The 21,142-nt window shown below is 45.5% G+C and overlaps 2 protein-coding genes across 7 annotated transcripts; one reads left to right on the top strand and one right to left on the bottom strand.

The window, feature by feature from the left end:
* Positions 1–1,232: 1,232 nt before the first annotated feature.
* Positions 1,233–10,727, bottom strand: notchl (notch receptor, like). 2 transcript variants are annotated; one of them, XM_060064471.1, is made up of 11 exons: positions 10,333–10,727; positions 8,971–9,115; positions 8,118–8,459; positions 6,319–6,539; positions 5,378–5,765; positions 4,605–4,777; positions 4,465–4,526; positions 4,222–4,351; positions 3,459–3,556; positions 2,759–3,090; positions 1,233–2,465 (listed from the first exon to the last, which is right to left on the bottom strand). In XM_060064471.1, exons 1-11 carry the CDS (start codon positions 10,424–10,426, stop codon positions 1,922–1,924), a joined length of 2,529 nt encoding a protein of 842 aa, XP_059920454.1. In that variant the 5' UTR covers positions 10,427–10,727; the 3' UTR covers positions 1,233–1,921. The 2 variants fall into 2 exon arrangements, with proteins under 2 accessions (XP_059920454.1, XP_059920455.1); XM_060064472.1 differs by having other exon boundaries at positions 5,378–5,762; positions 10,333–10,725.
* Positions 10,728–11,693: 966 nt separating this feature from the next.
* tap1 (transporter 1, ATP-binding cassette, sub-family B (MDR/TAP)) lies at positions 11,694–21,006 on the top strand. 5 transcript variants are annotated; one of them, XM_060064477.1, is made up of 14 exons: positions 11,694–11,951; positions 12,055–12,111; positions 12,463–12,786; positions 13,227–13,437; positions 13,852–13,966; positions 14,993–15,123; positions 15,653–15,858; positions 16,379–16,576; positions 17,049–17,177; positions 17,431–17,616; positions 18,000–18,164; positions 18,543–18,702; positions 19,258–19,394; positions 19,893–21,006. In XM_060064477.1, the coding sequence occupies exons 3-14, from the start codon at positions 12,466–12,468 to the stop codon at positions 20,121–20,123; spliced, it is 2,190 nt and encodes a 729-aa protein (XP_059920460.1). In that variant the 5' UTR covers positions 11,694–11,951; positions 12,055–12,111; positions 12,463–12,465; the 3' UTR covers positions 20,124–21,006. The 5 variants fall into 5 exon arrangements, with proteins under 5 accessions (XP_059920460.1, XP_059920459.1, XP_059920461.1 ...); XM_060064476.1 differs by having other exon boundaries at positions 11,694–11,955; XM_060064478.1 differs by having other exon boundaries at positions 11,694–11,955; positions 12,425–12,786.
* The last annotated feature ends 136 nt before the right edge of the window (positions 21,007–21,142 follow it).

Raw genomic sequence — 21,142 nt, 5'->3', positions numbered from 1 at the left:
CTAAACCAGAGCTGTCGGTTCTACGGCACCGGTTATGCATTAGTTCAATCAACACAGGGTTGTGCGCGTCCACGCCAAACCTATAAAGAAGTGATTTATGGATCATGGAAACCCTGATCGAAATGGGGAAACGAAAGTGAAAATGTCATGTTGTCCTGGGAACCGGATTTTCAGTTCTAAACAACCGAACGAGAGATGGCGTTGAGATGTGCGAGAGATGTGTCGTTTATTTCAAAATGAAAATAAATCAATATCAAGAGGTGAAAATCACTACCAATCGAAACATGTCGAGGCGTTAATGTATTCACTGCACGCTACTGTGGAGAAGGCTATTTAAATATATTAAAGATTTGCGTGAGAATCTGTATCTCTCCAGCAAAAAGTAATCTGGATATAGCCGTGGTCTTATTAATCTCTCCCGGTGGATTGCACGAATAATTGGCGCTCCGGTATCAACAGGGCTCTCATCAAAAGGGCATGCCATTGTGAACACATGGAATCTGCGGTGAACGCAGCTTTAAATCCCCAAAACCGGGTTATGTTCCAAACTTAACCTGCACAAAACCTGGTCCGACCAGGTTTGATTCAGAGCATATGTTGCTATAGTAACTAACATACCGTGTTCATTTTGGAACGGAAACCCTAGGGTTACCGCAAACCCTGGGTTAATTTGCCCGGTTATGTGATAAAACCGGCTTTGTGGAATTGGCCTACCCCTCTGCCCTATGAAGTGACATCATGCCCATACAATCATCAAAACATTTTTGAGATCTGTTTTAAAACTTTGTCTTTTTGACACATAAAAACTAACGTTTTTTATAAAATGTCATCAACTTATTCATCAACAAGTCATTGGATATATTAATACCAGAAAATAATGAAGAAAAAATTATATATATAGACTGGGAATCGAACCCCAGTCCCAACGGCGGCGGCGTGCATATCCTCTCCACACGGCGGCGGCGTAGCTTCTCCACACGTTCATTTCACACGTTGTTATCCTTCTCCAGGGAATCCTGGCACTATCCACTCGCCATACATTCACATCATTTGGCTCTGCCCTGCCCGGGAACGATCTCATAGCAACTTTCCCACCGTATCACCTCAGCTCATGTCACCTCTCCTCATGTCACCTCGCATCATCTGGAAGTTGATCATCGTTAATCCATTGAATCACCTTTCGTTATTCCTTTCTTTCCATCTTTCTGTATTGAGAATAAATCATGAACATATCCAATTTAAGTGTTTATAATCTGACGAATAATAAAAAGTTACACTTTTAGATATGGGAGATAAAAGAAAGAAGGTCAATAAAAGTGCTAAACGTAAAATAAGAAAGAGATTTGCAAGTATGTTTACAAGCCAAAAAAGTCTCAGTGAAGCAGAACCACAAACCGGCTCATAACAATAAGGGCTGGTAATGAGATTCTAAATTACTCAAATTTTACACAGAAATAATTAAATACATTCATATTATTTCATTTTCATGGCCGTTGTCCAGGGACGTTAAAGTACTCTAGGTTTGGGTGGGCCTAAACGTCGTTGTAGTTAATCTTTAAAAAAATTCCCAAACATATAACTTCAAGGTTGTATCTGTGTCTTTTGTGGAAACCCTGCCCACTAGTGGCGACCACGAGGAATTTCAACTGGGTTTGCCAAGCCTGCTGTTGTTATCCTTCTGGTTTGTTTCCAACTCCAAGCAGTTTACATGAAGCCTGGGAACAAGACAAACCTGGGAGCTCATGTTTTTCTTGCTCCGACCGATGCGTCTGCCCCCCCTCCCGCACAGTACAGGAAATATGGAATAGCTTATAGCAGGTCAGAACTACTTCTATAGTTGGTAGTCAATTTTGGTTTTCAGCCTCAACTGAGCGTTTGGTAGAACTCAACAGTGTCTGTGTGTTGTTGAGGAGGGCTGGTTCTACAGGGCCGTCTGGGTGGTGTTGGCATGGCTGCCCGGCGCCTCAAATCTGCTCTTCTGCTCTGACGAGCCCCCCAACCCCATCCCCAACCCCACCACCGCTGCCTCCGTCCTGGCCCGGAGCTGGCTGTGCTGCAGGGTGGCTGGGTGGTCCGGGATGGAGGGGACGTCCCGGGGCGGGGGGATCACCGCCCCCCTCTCCACCGCCCCCTCATTGGGGGGCCGGCCGTCCGTCACCACCACGTAGTTGGGCTCCGGCTGGGGGGGGCCGCTGGAGTGCCTCTGTAATGCATGCTGGGTACAGGAGAAGGAGCGCTGGCGGGGGGCGGGCTGCGGGGACAGGAAGTGAGGCGTCACGGCTCTGGGGACCTCCAGGGGCCGCTCTCGGTCCTCGTCCTCCGAGGTCACCTCCGCCAGGGTGGCGATGGGGCGCGGCGAGCGGCCCATCACCCTCGGGGGGACCAGCGCCGTCGCTGATTGGTTGAGCTGTTGCGGGCGCCAGTTCTGGGGGGAGGGGTACTGCACGCGGCCAACCGACCAATCACTGTTGGGGAAGAAGGTGGGGAATCAAAGATCTCCGTTGTTTTTCTACAATAAATGACATCGTTTGAGAGAGAGAGGACATTTTATAAAAGGCTTTGAAAGGGAAATCATTAAGGAGCAGGTAGTGGTTGGACATCTTGCTCAAGGATGCTTGCAGGTATACTGTGGACATGAGGATTCAAACCCCAAACCTTCTTGCTGGGAGGTGACCCCCCCTATAGCCACTATGTCTTTATGGGCCAGTTAACATGTCCAGCAGTGTACTTGCAGAGGACAATCCCTTTGACCTCCTACCTCTGTGGCGGTGGGGTCATGTCTCGGTGACCCAGGACCCCTGAGAAGGAGGCGGACCTCCCAGGTATCCCGGCCGACCCCGCCCACGGGGAGTACATCAGCCCCCGCTCCTCCCACAGCATGTCATTCACCGGCTCCACCGTGATTGGTCCTCGCTGCACCCGGTGGGCCAATAGGAGCTCCAGGAGCTGGTGGTGCACGCCCTCTCGGGCCATGTCTATTGGACAACGGCCCCTGCGGTCGTGCAGCTCCTGATTGGCCCCGTTGAGCAGCAGGAGGCGTGTGGTGTCATAGCAACCGTGGAGGGCGGACAGGAACAGGGCAGTCTCGCCCTAGTGGAGGAAACATTGGTTAATTTGTAGATTTAGCTCAGGGAAGAATTCAGAATCCAGGAAGAAAAGGTCTTTCCACTCCTTAATGGAGCCGGAGGATTTAAGCAGTTAACTTAAACTAACAGCTAATCAGACATCCTAAGACCTTTGGCTTAGTGCAGATGGCATCACCGATTTGAACCCCAGCTGACTAGTGGGTGTGGTATCCAAGAATCATTGTTTCACTAACAAGGAAATATTCGATTTATTAATACCGGGAAGGACTTCTATTTTTTCGAATCAAAGAAGCAGGTTTGAAAACCCCTGTCCTCTACAGGAGGCCTTGGGGGCCTAAAGAACAAGGACGTGAACCGTGGTGGAGGTCTGACCTTGTTGTCCTGAAGGTCCACCGCCGCCCCGTAGCGGATGAGAGTCCTGGTGAGAGAGAGGTGGTTCACGGAGCATGCCCAGTGGAGCGCGGACCGCCCTGGGACCGGGAGGGTGGGGGGGGGGGCACAGAGAGCAAGGCGGGAGGGGAGGACGTAGGGGTAAACCGAGAGAGAGAGAGGGGGAGAGAGAGGGGGGAGAGAGAGGGGGGGGCATCAGTCATGAAACAACTATGAACACAACAGAGGTGAAGCTAGGATGTTAGTTGGCAGAGGAGAGATGAAGAGATAGGGGAGAGAGTGAAAGCGATACATAGATCAAGGAATATTGAAAAAATTAGAGCTGGAGTTGAAGAAGAAGAAGGCAAGGAAATTAGGAAAGTACGTAAATTAGGCACGTAAGGAAAAATGATCAGGGGGACGGACGGAGCTTGTTAGCTCTGCTCAGAGTCAGAAAGTATGAGGGGGTCTGAGAGAGAGAGAGAGAGAGAGAGAGAGAGAGAGAGAGAGAGAGAGAGAGAGAGAGAGAGAGAGAGAGAGAGAGGCGAGAGAGAGAGAGAGAGAGAGCGAGAGAGAGAGAGAGAGAGAGAGAGGGCGAGAGAGAGAGGGCGAGAGAGGGGATGAGTTGAATGGATGTAGAGAACGGAGGAGGGACACAGAGAGGATTGAGAGAGGATATAAGTCACACTAAACCTCAGTGTTTCATATCTGTTGTCTCTTAGGGCCTATAATAAAGGAACACTATCAGTATGAGACCCAGTAGTACCGGTGTGGTCTGTGTTGTTGACGGGTACTCCAGCTCGAAGCAGCTCCAGGACCACCCGGTCCAGACCGCTGCGCACCGCCCGGATCAGGACCACGGAGCCGTCGGGGCCACACCAGTGCACCGGGGCCGTCTGCAGGTACAACACACATACTGACTTATACTGGGGATTCATATGATAGTGCATCTTTTAAATATAAACATATATATAGATATATATGTACGGATGACATTATTTTACTTTACCTGCTGCGGAGGACTGAGGAGGGGAGGTGGGATGTTGTTTCTCTTCCAGCCTCTAGGGGGAGCTGTGAGACAGTGAGACCGTTGTTAGCGATTCAATTCATGTTACAGCTATGTGCGTGCGTGCGTGCGTGTGTTCTTACTCTGCATGGGCCGGGGTGTCTGTGTGTGTCCGGCCCGGTAGTGTTTCTGCTCCTGGCTGCGGTGGTCGCAGATGGACGCCTCTTGCTGGCGGCGCGAGCAGCGGGCGTTGATGTCCTCCATGGAGCTCTGGGTGAAGTCTGTGTCACTCCCTATGTCCAGGTCCCTCTGCGGCCTGGGACCAACACACAGGTGGAAGAGGCATTCTAGCGCTTGAACTGGTGTTTTATTAGTATGAGTAGAGACACTTCAGGACAACACTTCAGTGCTTTTACAAAATTAATATAGAGTACTATATGGGATTCAATGCTTGTCTTTAATGAGCAGACAGCGATGATTCTATTTACAGAGGTTTTTTTTTAAATGCTGTGACCTCTACAAGACTCCACACACATGCAATGTGTGGAGCCTGTGGGTAGACGAGATTTGTTTTTACATTTCATGTAAGGAAACCTATCAGCCAAGAGAAGCAGAATAACATAACAAAGTATACAATGGCTTGACATGATCAAGTGAGACTATATCAAAACAAACAAAAAAGACAACTTTCCATAACATACCTGAAAAAGCAAGCTCTTGACTAGAAACTAAGAAATGTTGTGGTTTCTTAGCACACGACAGGAAGACCTCGAGAGTGTCTTAATTGCGGGCTCCATTGTCAAGGCTCCGGGCGGGGGGCGTGTAGGACTACATCCGGCCCTACCGCTACGACACGGCCATTGTCCCAGCAGACTAAACATCCCCCCGACCCACGCCCAAAACCAACCAAACCCACCTCATCATACGCATGGCGTCCTCGCCCAACGGCTCCCTCCTCCTCTTCTTCTCCAGCTCCTTCGCTTTCTTCTTCTTCTTCAAGCCGTTCCTCTCTCTCTCCTTCCCGGAGCGCGAGCGGGGCTCCTGGCGTCCGGAGTGCTGCTGCTGGCGGTGCCAGGCCTTGGAGTCACCACCGCCGCCACCACTGCTGGTGTCGCCGGCCGCCGTAGACCGGTGTCTGGTCCCCACCCCTCCTCCGCCCTCGCGATCGGGGCACCGCTGGTCGCCCCGCCGCCGTCGTCTGAAGCGCCTCACCGCCAGGAGGACGGCCAGCGTCGAGGCCAGCGCCAGGCCCACCGCGAGGGCGATGACCACCCAGAGCCACGCGGGGGAGGAGGAGTCTACTGCTGGACGGAGACGGTGTATTGCTTGATAACCGGTGGTCAACATGTAAACAACACTGCGATTTAGCCGGTGTTTCAGTTACACAGCAAGCAACTGCCTGTACTGAGTGAGGTTCAATCTCAGTACAGGCAGATGTTCTGCCATAATTTGTGGGATTTATTTCAACCAATCAGAAATACTCAGAATATAACCTCCAACTGTGAACTATGCAGCCAATTCTTCACCAGAGGGGGAGCTGTTTGCTTTTAGTTTTCGGTTGCGCTTTAATGCGTCAGTCTTGACTTACTGCTGTCTAGTTTCACGTGTAGGCTACCAGTTTTTGTTAGCACAGCATATGATAACTGTGAGTTATTAAACAGGTCGTCTGACAGGGAACACAGTGTCTGCTGTGGAAGGGTAAATATTTATTCAGATCTTTCCACAGGTTAAATGTAGGTCAACGAGGGGAGACAGACAGACAGACAGACAGACAGACAGACAGACAGACAGACAGACAGACAGACAGACAGACACACAACCTTTCCCCCCTTGCCAGCCGAAACCTCTGGCCCGTACCTTCTTTGGTTTCCTTCGTCACTTCCTCCTCCCTTGGTCCTATTTCCTGCTTGAAGCCCCGCACATCGATGACGGCTCTGAGCTCTGTGAGCGTAGGGAACGATGGCGGCCGCTTTGAAATCACGGCTCGCAGGAAGCCCCCCGCCTCGGCCGCACTCAGGAAGCAGGAGGAAGGGAGGCGGGAGCATGGCCTGTTGTCCACCTGCAGGAAGAGCACCGAGCTGGGGGGGGGGAGGAGAGAGAGAGAGAGAGAGAGAGAGAGAGAGAGAGAGAGAGAGAGAGAGAGAGAGAGAGAGAGAGAGAGAGAGAGAGAGAGAGAGAGAGAGACTCACAGCAGGAGAGAAGGAGTGAGAGAGAGAGAAGGAGTGAGTGAGAGAGAGAGAGAGAGAGAGAAAGAGAGGGAGAGAGAAAGAGAAAGAGAGGGAGAGAGAGAGAGAGGTAGACGCAGCAGGAGAGAAAGAGAGAGAGAGAGATAGGTAGACGCAAAGCAGGAGAGAGAGGTAGACACACAGCAGGAGAGAAGGAGAGCGAGAGAGAGAGAGAGATAGGTAGACACACAGCAGGAGAGAGAGGGAGACAGACACAGCAGGAGAGATGGAGAAAGAGAGAGATAGGTAGACACACAGCAGGAGAGAGAAAGACAGGTAGACACAGCAGGAGAGAGAGAGGGAGAGATAGAAACATAGCAGGAGAGAGCGAGAGAAGGAGAGAGGTAGATGGACAGGAGAGTGTAAAGATAAACATATAGAAGAATAACATAGAGACAGAATGAGAGAGAGAAATAGAGATTTAAAGAGAGAAAGTTTATATGTTTATTCAAGAATCTCCAAATAAATAAATCGGTGCATTTTGGTCGTATCATCAAGACAAGAGCATAACCAGCCCCAGGCTGAGCGGGAGACGGGTTAGTCTAGTGGATAGGGCATCCATCTCTTACCATAAGCGTTATAGGTTCAGTTCCCCGTGTCCTCAGACTTCCTGTAAGCCTCCTTGAGAAAGAAGCTTAACTTCCAAGTGCTCCTTTTTAGATAGACTGTCACTAGTATGTTGGGAATTTTAAAATGTCTTTGGAATGACCCAGTATTTAATTTTAAGAACGATATTTTTTTAAATAATATCCAAAATGAAAGATAACCAAGTGTTTTTTCACTAACCTGTCTAGCTTAACAAATAGAGCATTGTATTTTCAGTGCCTGGGTTGTGGGTTCAATTCCCACATTAACACCTATATAAACATTTAAAGCCCTCACTTGTTAGGCGCTCATGAAAGAATCCAAATTTTTTTTTCATGCTAATTATTTGTTTAGCCTTAAAAATAACTGAATACAATAGATTCCCAGGGTTCAGTGATGGACTCCAAAAATGGTGGCTCTTCTAAGCGTGGTCAGGCACACCTGGCCAGCTAGGCCCAAAGCCTAACTGGTTTGGAAACAGCAGCTCATTTGTTATCACTACTCGTTTATTATTCCTCCTTGTTGTGTTTCTGTTGTGGTTAATTAATTCCATTTGTTAAACATCAGTTTGTGTTTCATTAGGGGCTTTCTGTTGTGGTCTGTTTGGCTATAACAAGACCTACAACGGCATTTGCAGAAGCTTTAGCAATTAGCAGTTGGAGGTTAGACACTATGTAGGGATGACTAGTGGCCATTTTGAGAGTCGGGTGTTTGAGTAGCAGTGAATCTTTGATAAAAAGAATAATTGAAGATAAAAACCATACTTTGGTTTTAAGAGATACACTATTTTAATCATACCATATTCATCCTTATTCAAGACATTTGTGGAGCTACCACCCAACTCACCCGCCGGCATCCCCAGCGGTGGGCTGCTCCAGCAGCTCCGCCAGCTGGGGGGCGTCCAGGGCGTGGATGTCCCTGGTGGGGGCCAGCGGGGCCACGGCCCTCAGCTTGAGCGACGTGCGCAGCAACACGCTCAGCGCCCAGAGCAGAGAGCTGTTGGAGGACACGGCTCGCTGAGGGGGGAGGCCCGCGTGTGTACAGTGGACCACCAGGGTGCCCTTGGCCCACACGGGGGTCTGGTGGGTGAAGCAGTCGCTGCCGTCCCAGCCACAGGGGGCGCTATCGCAGCCCTGCTCGCAGTGGGAGTTGGCGTAGTGGTCCCGGCAGTACTGGATGTGACCCGGACTGTGGAGGGAAGAGAGGGCGGGGGGGGGGGAGGGGGGGGGGGAGGAGGAAGACAGTGATAGGTAGACAGAGGAAAGGAAGAAGGAGACAGGAGAAGAGAGAGGGGGAGTGGGTGAGGAAGGTAGTGAGAGGTGGAGAGTAAGGAATGGAGAGAGTTATAGAGGGTAATAAAAAGAGCAATGGGGGAGAGATAGAGGGAGAGATAGAGGGGTAATGTCAGAATGCTAAATGTTGGGGAATTCAGTTCATTTGAGTCAAGACATGCAGGTTAACTGGATTCAATAAATGCTGCACTGTATGAGCATATATGCGCACAAAATATGCGCTGAATGGTGGGAAACACATTTTGATAAACTATAGAAAAACATATATTATAAAACCATGAATGAACAACGGTTAAAATATAGTAAATCGTAAACAGTAGTTATCGTGATTAAATATCCCTCATCATTAGACTGACGTATAGGAACAGAAAGAAGAGGAAGAACAAGATGGAGGATGTGAGTTTTACTTGCACTTGCCCCTCTCCTTGAGGCAGTCCAAGCCGTCTAGGAGACACCGTGGCTCAGTACACTCTTTGTTGCACGTCCCATCCCCAAACTTCTCCTGGCAGTGTCTGCTTACCGGACACTGACCCCAGGGGTCACTAGGTGCCGCTGAGAAACCAGGGGGCCGAGGACAGACATGAAGGGCCACACACACACCCACACGCGCACACACACACACACACACACACACACACACACACACACACACGCACACACACACACACACACACAAACACACGCGCGCACACACACGCGCGCACACACACACACACACACACACACACACACACACACACACACACACACACAGACACACACACACACGCGCACACACTTAGCATCATGAGGTGTGGTTTGCAGTCAATGTTAAAAGTTAGCATACAACATAGCATTGCTACAGTTGAGTTAGTTTCTGTTTCGCCTTTGAATAGACTTTGAAACAAAAACATGTAGATACGGCTCTAATTACTATAGTTATACAATTGTGCAGCTGTAATATATCAAATATACACTTAAAGTAAAAGCCCTCGGTTGGTTGAGCAGTCGATGACCCACATTAAAATACTCATCTTGTGTAAAGGGCTGGTGAGTGAAGGGAGAGAACCGCTTACAGACTTAAAGGTCAATGACATTGGCTTCCAAAGGGAACGGGAAGGGGACCTGACACAAACAGGAAGTTTCCAGAAGCAGCAAATAGTAACAGGAAACTGAGTGGGCCGGGACTTGATCAAGGTTAAAGGTCATCGCCATGGCAATGAGGAATGGGATGGAATAAGGCAATGGGCCTTGGCCCCTTGGCAGGTGAGTGAGCGTGTATACCTTTATAACATACCACTTTAGAGCTGAAATTCTAAATGTCTAGTATCATATAAATACTCTCATACGTTCATTTTGGGAACCACACATTACATAGAAAAATACGTTGGTAACACTTTACTATAAGAGGACCTTAATAAACCATAAATTAACATTAATTTAAAATGTTATAAAACAGTAACATTGGGGTTATAATTATGATTAGGGTTAGGATCGAGATTTGGGGCAATGATTAGTGAACCGTTAAATAATGTTTATAACTGCATTAACTAAACGTCGTTAATGGTCAATTAATTTACACTTTTTGTATAGTGTTACCATAACCTTTAACTAACAACTAAGTTATTAAAACCTTAGTCATTAGTTAAAATAAGTTCAAGGTCACATGATAGTCAGAAGAGAACAGCTCTCACCAAAAGGATTACCATTGGCTGAGAGGTAAAATGAACATAATAAAAGAAAATTATCTTGACTAAGATAAACCTCAGGCGTGAATAAGATAAACGTACCTTGATGAAGCCTGCATAGTCCCAGCACCACCAACAGCCTCGCCATCAACCACCTCACTCTCCTCGAGTCCTCCACCACCACCTCCACCTTCATGCTCCTTCGCTCCTCACACAGTCCTTTTATCGACCTCCTTCTTATCGGTACTCTTCCAGCCCACGTCCCAGCCACACCGGTCCAGTTGGGTCCAACGTGCCCCGCTCCCTGGTTCCAATGCCTGTCCAGGCAGTTTCAGTTCCTTCTTCTGTGAATCCCGGCTCTGCTGTGGACCCCCGTCCTGGTGCTGGTGACGGTCACAGTGGGTCCGGTCCGTGTGACCGGTGGGGAACCGAGTGTGCCCCCTCCCCTCCACCTTCCAGCGCCACCACCCTCCAGCACGGCTATTCTTTAAGCGAAGCCCTCCGGATATAAGGACTACTTCCTGCCACTGTGTGGGAAGAATAGAGCTGGGGCCTGGGGGTCTGGTGGGGGCGGTGTTGTGTACGCTTGTTATTGACTGCAATTTTTGAATTCAAATGTTGGAAAAAGCACTGTGTTTGCATATATGCCATCCCATGCACACTCACACACGCACGCACGCACGCACGCACACACACACACACACACACACACACACACACACACACACACACACACACACACACACACACACACACACACACACACACACACACACACATAAACATAAACACACAAGTGTTTACCTTTTTTAGCCATGATCCCTTGACCATGAGAACCTGTGTTAACTAACTAACTTTAAAATACTTTGATACTCCCACTGACACTGTGATTTACTTCCCTTCCAGGCCATCAATTGTTGTTTTACACCTCGGCTCTTCCTTCACACTCTTTAAACCACATACATTTAAACTTGAACACCTCAATACACAAACTGGCCCACTGGCCCAGTGTACAGGGAACTCAAGGTCTGTGAGGAAGGTCTGCTCTTAGGTTTTATGTTGACATTTATTGGCGTTATAAAACAGTACAACACTAAGATGTCTCATTGTGCCTTAACAGAAAGCTGCAATGTTTGATTAAGAATTGATAACGAAGGTCCAGTCTAAAGTTTTATAGATTGTAATAAATTTTTGATTACGAATAGGGACTAAGAAAATGTTACAGGTTACTCTTATATCCTAAAAAATAGCCTAGTTGTTTTATTCATTGAAATTTAATTTGTGAACTATATTATCATAAGAAATTATAATTGAATGTAGTCTTTTTAATTTGATGGTTTTTTTCTTTTTACAATATTTCGAATTCCAGACATGTTAACGGATGTATAGTAGGCCAGCAGAAAACTGGCCTTAAGTAAACCAACAGGGGGAGCTAAAATGTTGTGAGTCTGTTATTTCCCTCCTTCCCACGTGGTGTCGTGCTGGAGCTGAAAAGCTTTTCAACACAGACGTTTTGGAAAGGGGTAAGTTAGGCACGTTTAATTTAGCATTTTAGTAATAGTTTCAGGAGTAGCCATCACACCAAATAATACAAAATGCCGCCAGCCTTGGATAGGTTGCGGGATCGTCCTGCATCTTGATCAGCCCAGCGGGCACAGGGACTTTCCATGTTAGGTTACTTTCGCTTTCAGCTCGGCAGGCAAAAGAAGCTTCGACAGCTCGTGAGTAGGTCGATTCTCTGTATTTGATGGATTTGTCAGTTTTGAAATGCATTATTATCAACAAGTGGACCGACTTGCATGACTGATCATTTTCTTATTGCAGGTTGGACATTTTTGACTCTATTTTTGACTTCTATTCCGGTTCGAATTCAAAGCCAAGGTAAGGTGTTAGTATTGCAACAAACTATGTTTCTGTAATTGTATAGCTGGGCAGAGCGTGTTTCAATGTTAAATTATGCTATTATCACCTATATCTAGTGGTTAACTCGATTATATTAGCAAGCCAACTGCTATGTGAAAATGAAAGTCAGCTTAGGTTTCGAATCGTAACAAAGCATAGGCCTACTCGTTTCTGGGAACATGGTTCATTATGGGCAATGTTTGATCCACTTTGTACATGATGTCGATTTACTTTCTTTTTTTTTTATCTCACAAGCATGTCCTCTCTCTCTTTCTCAATCTGTCTTTCTCAGATTATTTCTCTACTCTCTGACTACACTTTCTTCATCAGGGCATGATGTCCAAAAGTAGTTCCTTCGGTGCGGCTTCGGTCTTCGTGCTGGTAGATGCTTGTGTGGTGCAGTCCATCCGCTCTGCCCCCCTCTCACCCCTGCTGGTCGCCCACCCATATGTCACTTTGTGGGGTGGAGGGATCCTTCGAGCCTGCGCCTTGCTCTTCCTCAGCTTGTCATGGAGCCAATCGTGGATGAGCAGCTTCCAGGGGCGCCAGACCATCGGGGTCCTGTGCTTTCATTTCCCAGTGTATGTTAGTCTCTTGTGGGGGGTCGGTTGGTCCAACTCAGAGGAGCTATGGAGCTGGTACTCCTGGCAAAGGGTAGGCGCTTTTCTGCATTTATAACTCCTGTGTTATTGTTTATTATCATATCAAATACAACGTTGTAAAAGTGTAACTTTGATTCAAATGTGAATGTATCTAATGTCGATTTAGAGACTAAACTTGGATTAAAATGTCACAGACAATGAGGTAGAATGGTTTTACATCAATCTAACGGCAGCAATACAGAAACTTAAACTACATGTTATCACCACTATATATTTCTCTAATCCTTGCTTTTTGAAGTGAAAGTCATGGTAATAAGTCCAAAAAATAACTTTATAATAAAAAAACATCTGAGATTTCCTTTGATAGTCCAAGATACGAAATGTGGGTGTCACAGCAGAAGTAAAGGGCATTTGTTCATGAAGAACAAATCAACTTTCCAGCCATTTAGATGCATTAACCACCCCATGATCCTCTTTGTTTTTGTGGGGCAGCTTTTGCACGGTTATGTCGTCACTGCGGTGGCCTGGTTGTACTGGGAGAGGTACGTGTCCTCGCTGTTCCAGAAGAAGAGGAGCAGCGAAGAAGAAGCAGATGCCCAGTCGGGGAACAATTCCTCCTCCCTGAAGAAGTTGATGGGCTTCATGCGACCCTACACCAGCCGCTTTGTGTTTGTGATGCTGCTGGTCACTCTGTCCTCGTATGGTATGTGGATGTGTGTTAGTGGTGATGAGGTCCTCATATGTACGTCAATCTGGAAGAGTGTTGGTGCTGAATGTGTTTGTGATCGTTCTGAGGACTTGGTCTTCATATTTTATCTAACATTGAAGTGTGTTAGAGGTGCTACATGTTATTGTGATGTTTAGGTCCTCATATGCTAGGTCAATCTTGACTCCTGAAAACCTGTGCTTTACATATTGATGGTATTCCAAATTTTTTATTGAAACGGTAGAATGAAGGTGGGGGAGATGAGTATGAATGGAAGCAAGACTCATGATTGACTCAATGACTCCTTGATTACGATAAAGATCGATGTGTTTGATAGCCAGATGTTCCTAAAACGTGTCTAGTCAGATGGATGTGTTTTGTGTCTGATCCGTCTCTCTTGGTCTCACTCAGGTGAGATGGCGATACCTCATTACACGGGACACATGGCAGACTGGATCATGGATGAAAAGAATCCAGATGCCTTCACCCATGCCATCACAATTATGGCAATAATTACCATTAGCAGGTATACTTCTATACTGCTTACCTAAGGCAGAATAGTCCTGAATACTATCTTATATTATTCTATTTTATCTTGGTCTACTGTCTAAAGTTGAGCTTAGACCCGTTATGGTCAAGCGTGAGATCCCTTCCTATAAACATCTTTGACCATGATGAATCGATTGGTTGGTCGAAATTTGGTAATCAGTTGCGACCAGCTTCACATTGATGCTCGGCTGGGACCGAGTCGGACTGGGGCCATGTTTGGATCTGAAGGCCACTGACTTCCTCCAAATCAGCACTTGCGTGATCTTCTTTGACTTTGGCCCTAGAATTAATGAACACAGATGTGCCTCTTAGTGACCTATATTGTCATTCCCTGTGATTCAGAAAGGTGTCTGCTAATATCAATTAATTTAAACTGTGCTGTTTAAGTGTTGTAATGTCCATGAAGGCTTCATTACATCTGACACCTCACTGACTTCAGCACGACTACTCTGAACGTGTGTAACAGTAGAAGGGAGTTTTGTTTATAAGCACAAGCAAGCACATTTTTTGTAAATCAAAACGAAAGAAAAAGCACCTTACTTAAGCCTCGATCAGACTCAAGGCGTGGCGAGGCGCACCACACTGCCTTTCTTTGTTGAAGTTTATAGTTAGAAAACAACAAAAACATATTTTGGTTTTATTGTTACTAGGCAGCACCTGAATAACTGCTCTTCACCTAACTGCTACCATCTATATAAACATTTATAATTTATCTAAAGATCTTCTAAAAAATGGACAGCCGTGGTTTCTCCTCCGTGTAGTACATTTGTTGTCATTACCCCCACAGAAGGCCCTTGTTTGTAAACAATTACAAACACTGTATGAATGTTAATTATTTTTATAAGAAAATAACATACACAAAAAAATGTAATAACAATAAAACTTCATTAAAAAGAACTAAACAAGCTAAAAATTCCAGAATAACTTGGCAGTAATATTACTTATAGTGCTTTCTAGTTGTTTTCAAGTCATGTTTGGCATTTGTTTGTTTGTTTGCCTGCAGTGCGGTACTTGAGTTTGTGTGTGACCTCATGTACAACGTCACCATGAGCTGCATCCACACATCAGTGCAGGGCAAGGTCTTCCAGTCCGTGCTCAAACAGGAGATCGCTTTCTTTGACACCAACAAGACAGGTAATCTCCCCCCACCACCCTGTTCCTGGACTTCCAAAGAATGACACCAATGACCCAAATAATGTGTTAATCCTCCGGGGACCTCTTCAACAAAACATAAATTAAGACTTACAGGTTCAAAGCTCAATTAAATGTTATCGTCTATATGACCAGGCCTGTATTTGCCCAGAATACCAACAGCAAACACAATCAGATAAATGTTATAAAATGAACGCATATTTCTATGTAATTGTTTTTCAACAAATAACCACCAAGCTGTGGCCCCCATATCCCTCTCTTGTGGCTGTCCATGGAAATTAACAAACCAACACGATGACTTGGTCTGCAAACAAATATCCTCATACATCACATCATTCCATGGTTATCTAGCATATGTTTTAGTTTTTCAGAATGGTTAATCAGAATCATTATATTTACAATCATCTGTAATTTAAAATATATATATTGAATATATTTTCGCCCTTTCAGCAACATAATTTTAAATTGTGTGCTATTATATCTGTCTATTGAACTATTTGTCCGGCTTCAGGGGAAATTGTGTCGCGTATCACCACGGATACCAACAGCATGAGTGAGGCGCTGAGCGAGCAGCTGAGTCTGGTCATGTGGTACACTGCCCGACTGGTCTTCATCCTCTACTTCATGTTCAGCCAGTCGTGGCAGATCTCCCTGTTCACCTGCATGGGGCTGCCCATCCTCTGGATCATCCCAGAGTGCTCCGGAACCTTCCATCAGGTGGGGACGGAGTGCCTCTGGGCGCTATCCTGGGGTCCCTGAGTTTTGTTATTTCATGTATTATTTTTCTGATTGTCCACTTCACATAGTTTGAGTTTGTTTGTTTTGGTTTAGCATTTAATTATTTTGGGAAAGCTGACCCAATTCGCAACATCATTTCTGTGTCTTATTGTTCTGCAATTGTGTTTCTAAGTGCTGATAAAGCGACTGCCCACACAAAACACAGGGTCAATACTTACTTACTTACTGCCTACCAAGAATTAAAAAATAATAATAAAATAAAAAAAAGAATGAAGAAGAATACTTCAGCATAATCAACATCCTCAATAACAATAACAATAAGAATGCAACTAAAACAATTTGTAGCCTATCCCTGTTCGGCAAACAGTTTGTGGTAGGAGAGTTACAGTGAATGCTCCTTGTTAAAAGAATATACTACTCGGGTATTATCGTTAAAAATATGAAAATTGTCAATTAAATTAAATGCTCCTCAGCCTCATCACTCCTCTTTTCCCTTCAGGCGATCTCTAAAAAGGTTGCAGAGTGCATTGCCCAGGCCAACCAGGTCGCCACAGAGACGTTCTCCAACATGAAGACAGTGCGGTGCTTCGCCAACGAGGACGGCGAGGTCAAGCGCTATGAGGAGCGACTGGACGTCATCTACGGCCTGAACAAACAGGAAGCCTTCGCCTACGCCGCCTCCACCTGGGCCAATAATGTGAGTCGGGAGGAAAGGGCTAACACAAGGAACTCAGGGTCTGTCGAGAGCCCTTTATCGACTAGTCATATGTTTCAACCTGGGCTTGAATAGGTTTTGAGTACTATGTTCTAACTTTGACCAGTCTTGTGTTTCAATTTGGACTTGGTTATGTTTCAACTTCGATCAACCACTGGGAGGGTCAATCTTTAGCTCTTAAGATAAAAAATGAAAAAAATACGCAAGGATAATAGTAATATGTTTGTATATTTGTCCTGTGGGGAAAGACAGAATAGTATTGTGGTTAGTGTGTTGGACTACCAGTTGAAAGGTACTGGGTTTCAATCCCCATTGTTAGCAGTGTACCTGTCGGCCAGATGCCCTCCCCCTCCCTGCTCTGTAATGTCATGTCTCTGAATTGTTTGCGAGTGTCTTTGGATAAAAGTGTCTGGTAAGAGGCTGAACAGTACTGTTGTCCTTGAACCCCCTGCAGACCAGCACCCTGGCGCTGAAGGTGTTCATCCTGTACTACGGAGGGACGCTGGTCACCGGGGGCACGGTCAGCAGTGGAGACCTGGTCGCCTTCGTACTCTACGAGCTCCAGTTCGCCTCGGCGGTGGACGTAAGAACACACAACAGAAACCACCAATTCTGGTCGGAACACAAGACATAAACCACTTGTTTAGGTCTAGACACAAATTGCAAACCACCAGTTGGTGTCTTGTCTTGTAAGTTCTTGACCGAGACTCAAAACCAGTGGATTTTTTAATTAGTTAAGATAAACTGTGTGTTATCTTCCCAGACTATATTGTCTATTTAACAGTTTGTGAGTTCAATGTACATTTCTCTAAATGTTAGCTCTTCTCTCGTCTCAGGCTGTGATGCGTTGTTACCCAGACGTTAAGAAAGCCATCGGAGGTTCGGAGAAGATTTTTGAGTACCTTGATCGGGATCCCCAGGGTCCCCCTATAGGCACCCGGGACCCCCAAAGGGTGAAAGGTCACGTGGAGTTCCGGAACGTCACATTTTCCTACCCTGGGAAGGCAACCCCTGTGCTCATGGTATTGTGTTTTCATACCACACTCTTGTTTGTCTGTCTAAATGTCTGTTTTGCTGCCTTTGTTTTAGGACTAATGCTCAAAACTATTTGCAAACTAATAGATTGATGCATCGATAATCGCAAACAAAGATCAAACGTTTGATTTGTTTACTTGATGATAGATGCATGATCACTTTTTCATTGATTTTCACAACCATAAGCAATAAACTGGGATTAATTACTGATTAGAATCAAGCTGATGATCAGACCCTTTTGTTTATAACATCAACAAATCAACTAGTCTCAACTTTCTCACTTGACAAAAGATCAGCAATCTATTCCTCACACTCCACCCCCTCCTCTCCATTAACTCCCTCCCACCAACCTCTGCTCCCTCCACCCTAGGATGTGTCCCTGAAGCTGCAGCCCGGACAGATCACGGCCCTGGTGGGGTCCAACAGCTCTGGGAAGACCACCTGCGTTCGGCTGCTGGAGCGCTTCTATCAGCCCCAGGCCGGCAGTATCCTGCTGGACGGAGAGAACCTCAATAGCTATAAGGAGCATCACAAGGTGCGGTCATAATAAATAATCTCTCTCTCTCTCTCTCCCCCCCCCCCCCCCCCCCCAGCTCGGTGCTCTTCCTGCAGGTGGACAACAGGCCATGGCCTCTCTCTCTCTCTCTCTCTCTCTCTCTCTGTCCCTCTCATAACGCATACTGTGTGTGTGTGTGTTCCTACTTTATAGCACTTTGATGATGACATAGTTCATCTTTAAGATTGATTGATATGCATATAGACACTGAGTGTCTATATATGACTATGGGATGACATTATCATTAGTTAGGCCAAGGGGTAAAGTCAAGCTATCGATCTTGAAGGAATCTTTATTTACTAATAGCAAGCTGTGGCTATATGATTATTTTATATAATTGTATGTCTTTTTTGCCAGGTCGCTGTTGTGAGCCAGGAGTGTGTTCTGTTTGCCCGCTCCATCGCAGAGAACATCAAATATGGCTTTGAGCACGCTACTGACGATGATATGTACAGAGCCGCCAAGATGGCTGCAATCCATGACGAAATCCTAAACTTCCCAAACGGATATCAAACAGGTGGGGCCAATATAGCATATATGCCATTTGGGGAAAGCTTTTAACCAACACTTCCTACTAGCAAGTGAGTGCATACATTCTTAGCTGTGGTGTGACCAGTGGGAAACCCCTAACCCTGGAACTGGTAAGGCTGTGCTCTACCAGTTGAGCTAGACAGAGATAGTGTTGGTGTGTTTTGAAGTGGTTCGGAAAACGAGTCCTGACTTACTGGGGATTTTTTTAATAAGGAACGTTGTTTATTGTTGACTGTGTGAGAGGTTTCTCGACGCCCACTGGTTGATACTCAAGTGTCTAATACTTTATTTTACACTTTAAGCGTCAAATTCCAGCTTTTCAAAGACACCATCTCTATCTCCCTCTCTATCGTTGCCCTCCTCTTTCTAACTTGTCCCCCTCCCTCCTCTCGCTTTCTTTCTCTCTCTCTTTCTCTCTCTCTCTCTCTCTCTCTTTCTCTCTCTCTCTCTCTCTCTCTCTCTCTCTCTCTCTCTCTCTCTCTCTCTCTCTCTCTCTCTCTCTCTCTCTCTCTTCTCTCTCTCTCTCTCTCTCTCTCTCTAGATGCGGGTGAGAAGGGGGGCATGGTGTCGGGCGGCCAGAGGCAGAGGATTGCCATCGCAAGAGCTCTGATCCGGCAGCCCAAGGTCCTAGTTCTGGACAACGCCACCAGCGACCTCGACGCAGAGACGGAACATCAGGTTGGTTAAAGTACTACGAAAACAATGCTACTGATAATAAAACTACTCATCATGTTTGTCAAAACTTTGTTTGAATAGGAAAAAAAATCAAGACGAGGATTCTCTCAGTTCATTTTTTGGTAGGGGAGGCTTTTTTAAATGGTATGTATGTATGTATGTATATATACAGTTTATATATATATATATATATAATATATTAAAAAGCCTCCCTTACAAAAAAATTAACTGAAAGAATCCTCGTCTTTTTTTTTATTATATATACATATATATATATTATCCGATATGATAATATCGCTATAAATGAATCTGTTTTTTAGAGCTCAGAACAGGGCTTGAGGATACCCTTGTATATCCAAGACTAACCTGATCCTACCCTGCGCGTGGCGACCGCTCCACCTCTCTGCCGGGCTCAAAGCCACCCTGCACTGAACCCCCGTCTAGTTGGCTGGCTATTTTCCGACCACTGGACGCTCATCATTTGTCACCCTCCACACTCAGGTCTTCCAGGCCCTGCTGGGGCGGTCCAACAGCCCGTGCTCGGTGTTTCTGATCTCCCTCAAGATGAGCGCCGTGGAGCGGGCCCACGACATCCTGGTGCTGGAGGAGGGGAGCGTGGTGGAGCAGGGAACCCACAAAGAGCTGATGAAGCAAGGGGGGCGCTACGCCCAGCTGGTCGCCAACCAAAACCAGGGCTTTCAGCGGGCCGAGGAAGAAGGGGGAGGAAGATGAGGTTTTTTTGGTTGCAATTAGTCTCTTGTAAGGGTATAATATTTCTGCCGCTTGGGGTCTCTCATTCAAAACGATAACAGAAAAACATAGTATGGGGACACCGTGAAGTAGCATGGCCGAAGATTAAATTGTATTCAACTTTTATTGACGCTACGTTTGTTCATGTTTATTCACGTGACATTGTTTCCACCTAATGAAATAGCTGCAAGTGTTACTGCAAGTATAAAATAACTTAATTTTATTATTTGACTACCGAAACAGCTATAAATAATGCTATGTTGGGAGTTCCAGCCTTTTTTCTGTGGTCAAAACAATTAGAGTTGTAGTCTTTTAGGTTTTTAAATGCAGAAATGTTACATATTATACCTTATACCTAAGTTGTTTTTATACCTTGCTATGCAATTGGCATTGGCACGTGTGTCATATACAATTGTCTTCATACATTTTGCAGATCCACTTTGGCTTTCATCTTTCATTTTTTCATCACACATAAATCTGTCCATTGCCCTGTCTAAAAAGGTTGATATTACTTATTTATGTTAATATTAAAAAGGTTATTTATTGGACAATGTGTAAGACCTGATTAGGCCTCAACATTCTTTGAGGGAATACTTTTTTCTACAGTGCTCTTAAATACATTCTATTTACAAGTATAATTGAATAATTGTGTCAAATATTTTACTTTTTTTGTGTTTGAAACTTAAAAATAAAACCAAATAATTTTTAAATTGAAAGACCTTATTATGCATCAACATTCCTTTGAGAGAATACTTTGTTCGACAGTGCTATTCAATACATTTTATTTACACGTGTAATTAAATAATTGTGTTGAGCTTTTTATTTCTTTGTGTTTGAAACTTAAAAATAAAACCAGATTAAAAATTGTTCTGTTTTTATGCAAGCAAGATCGTAGAAGTTGAGATAATGCACACTATCTTTGTAAACTTATGTAGCAACGTAGGCCTACTGTCTGTTGGTCTTGATTCAAAAGCAAGCTTGTGCGCCATCTTCTGTTCGAA

The sequence above is a fragment of the Gadus macrocephalus genome, chromosome 11 (genome assembly GCF_031168955.1).
Source record: "Gadus macrocephalus chromosome 11, ASM3116895v1".
Taxonomy (NCBI): Eukaryota; Metazoa; Chordata; class Actinopteri; order Gadiformes; family Gadidae; genus Gadus; species Gadus macrocephalus.
Note: the sequence above shows the minus strand (reverse complement) of the source record. Positions and strands in the feature narration are given on the sequence as shown.

Bases quoted from the DNA above. Each gene is read 5' to 3' on its own strand.
- notchl (XM_060064471.1), bottom strand. From the start codon at position 10,426: ATGAAGGTGGAGGTGGTGGTGGAGGACTCGAGGAGAGTGAGGTGGTTG. The intron at 4,778-5,377 runs GTGGGTTTGGTT...TGTTGGTCCCAG, and splicing joins GACGCCATGCGTATGATGAG to GCCGCAGAGGGACCTGGACA. The intron at 2,466-2,758 runs GTAGGAGGTCAA...CTTCCCCAACAG, and splicing joins ATGACCCCACCGCCACAGAG to TGATTGGTCGGTTGGCCGCG.
- tap1 (XM_060064474.1), top strand. From the start codon at position 11,898: ATGTTAGGTTACTTTCGCTTTCAGCTCGGCAGGCAAAAGAAGCTTCGA. The intron at 13,967-14,992 runs GTATACTTCTAT...GTTTGCCTGCAG, and splicing joins GCAATAATTACCATTAGCAG to TGCGGTACTTGAGTTTGTGT. The intron at 17,617-17,999 runs GTATTGTGTTTT...CCTCCACCCTAG, and splicing joins AGGCAACCCCTGTGCTCATG to GATGTGTCCCTGAAGCTGCA.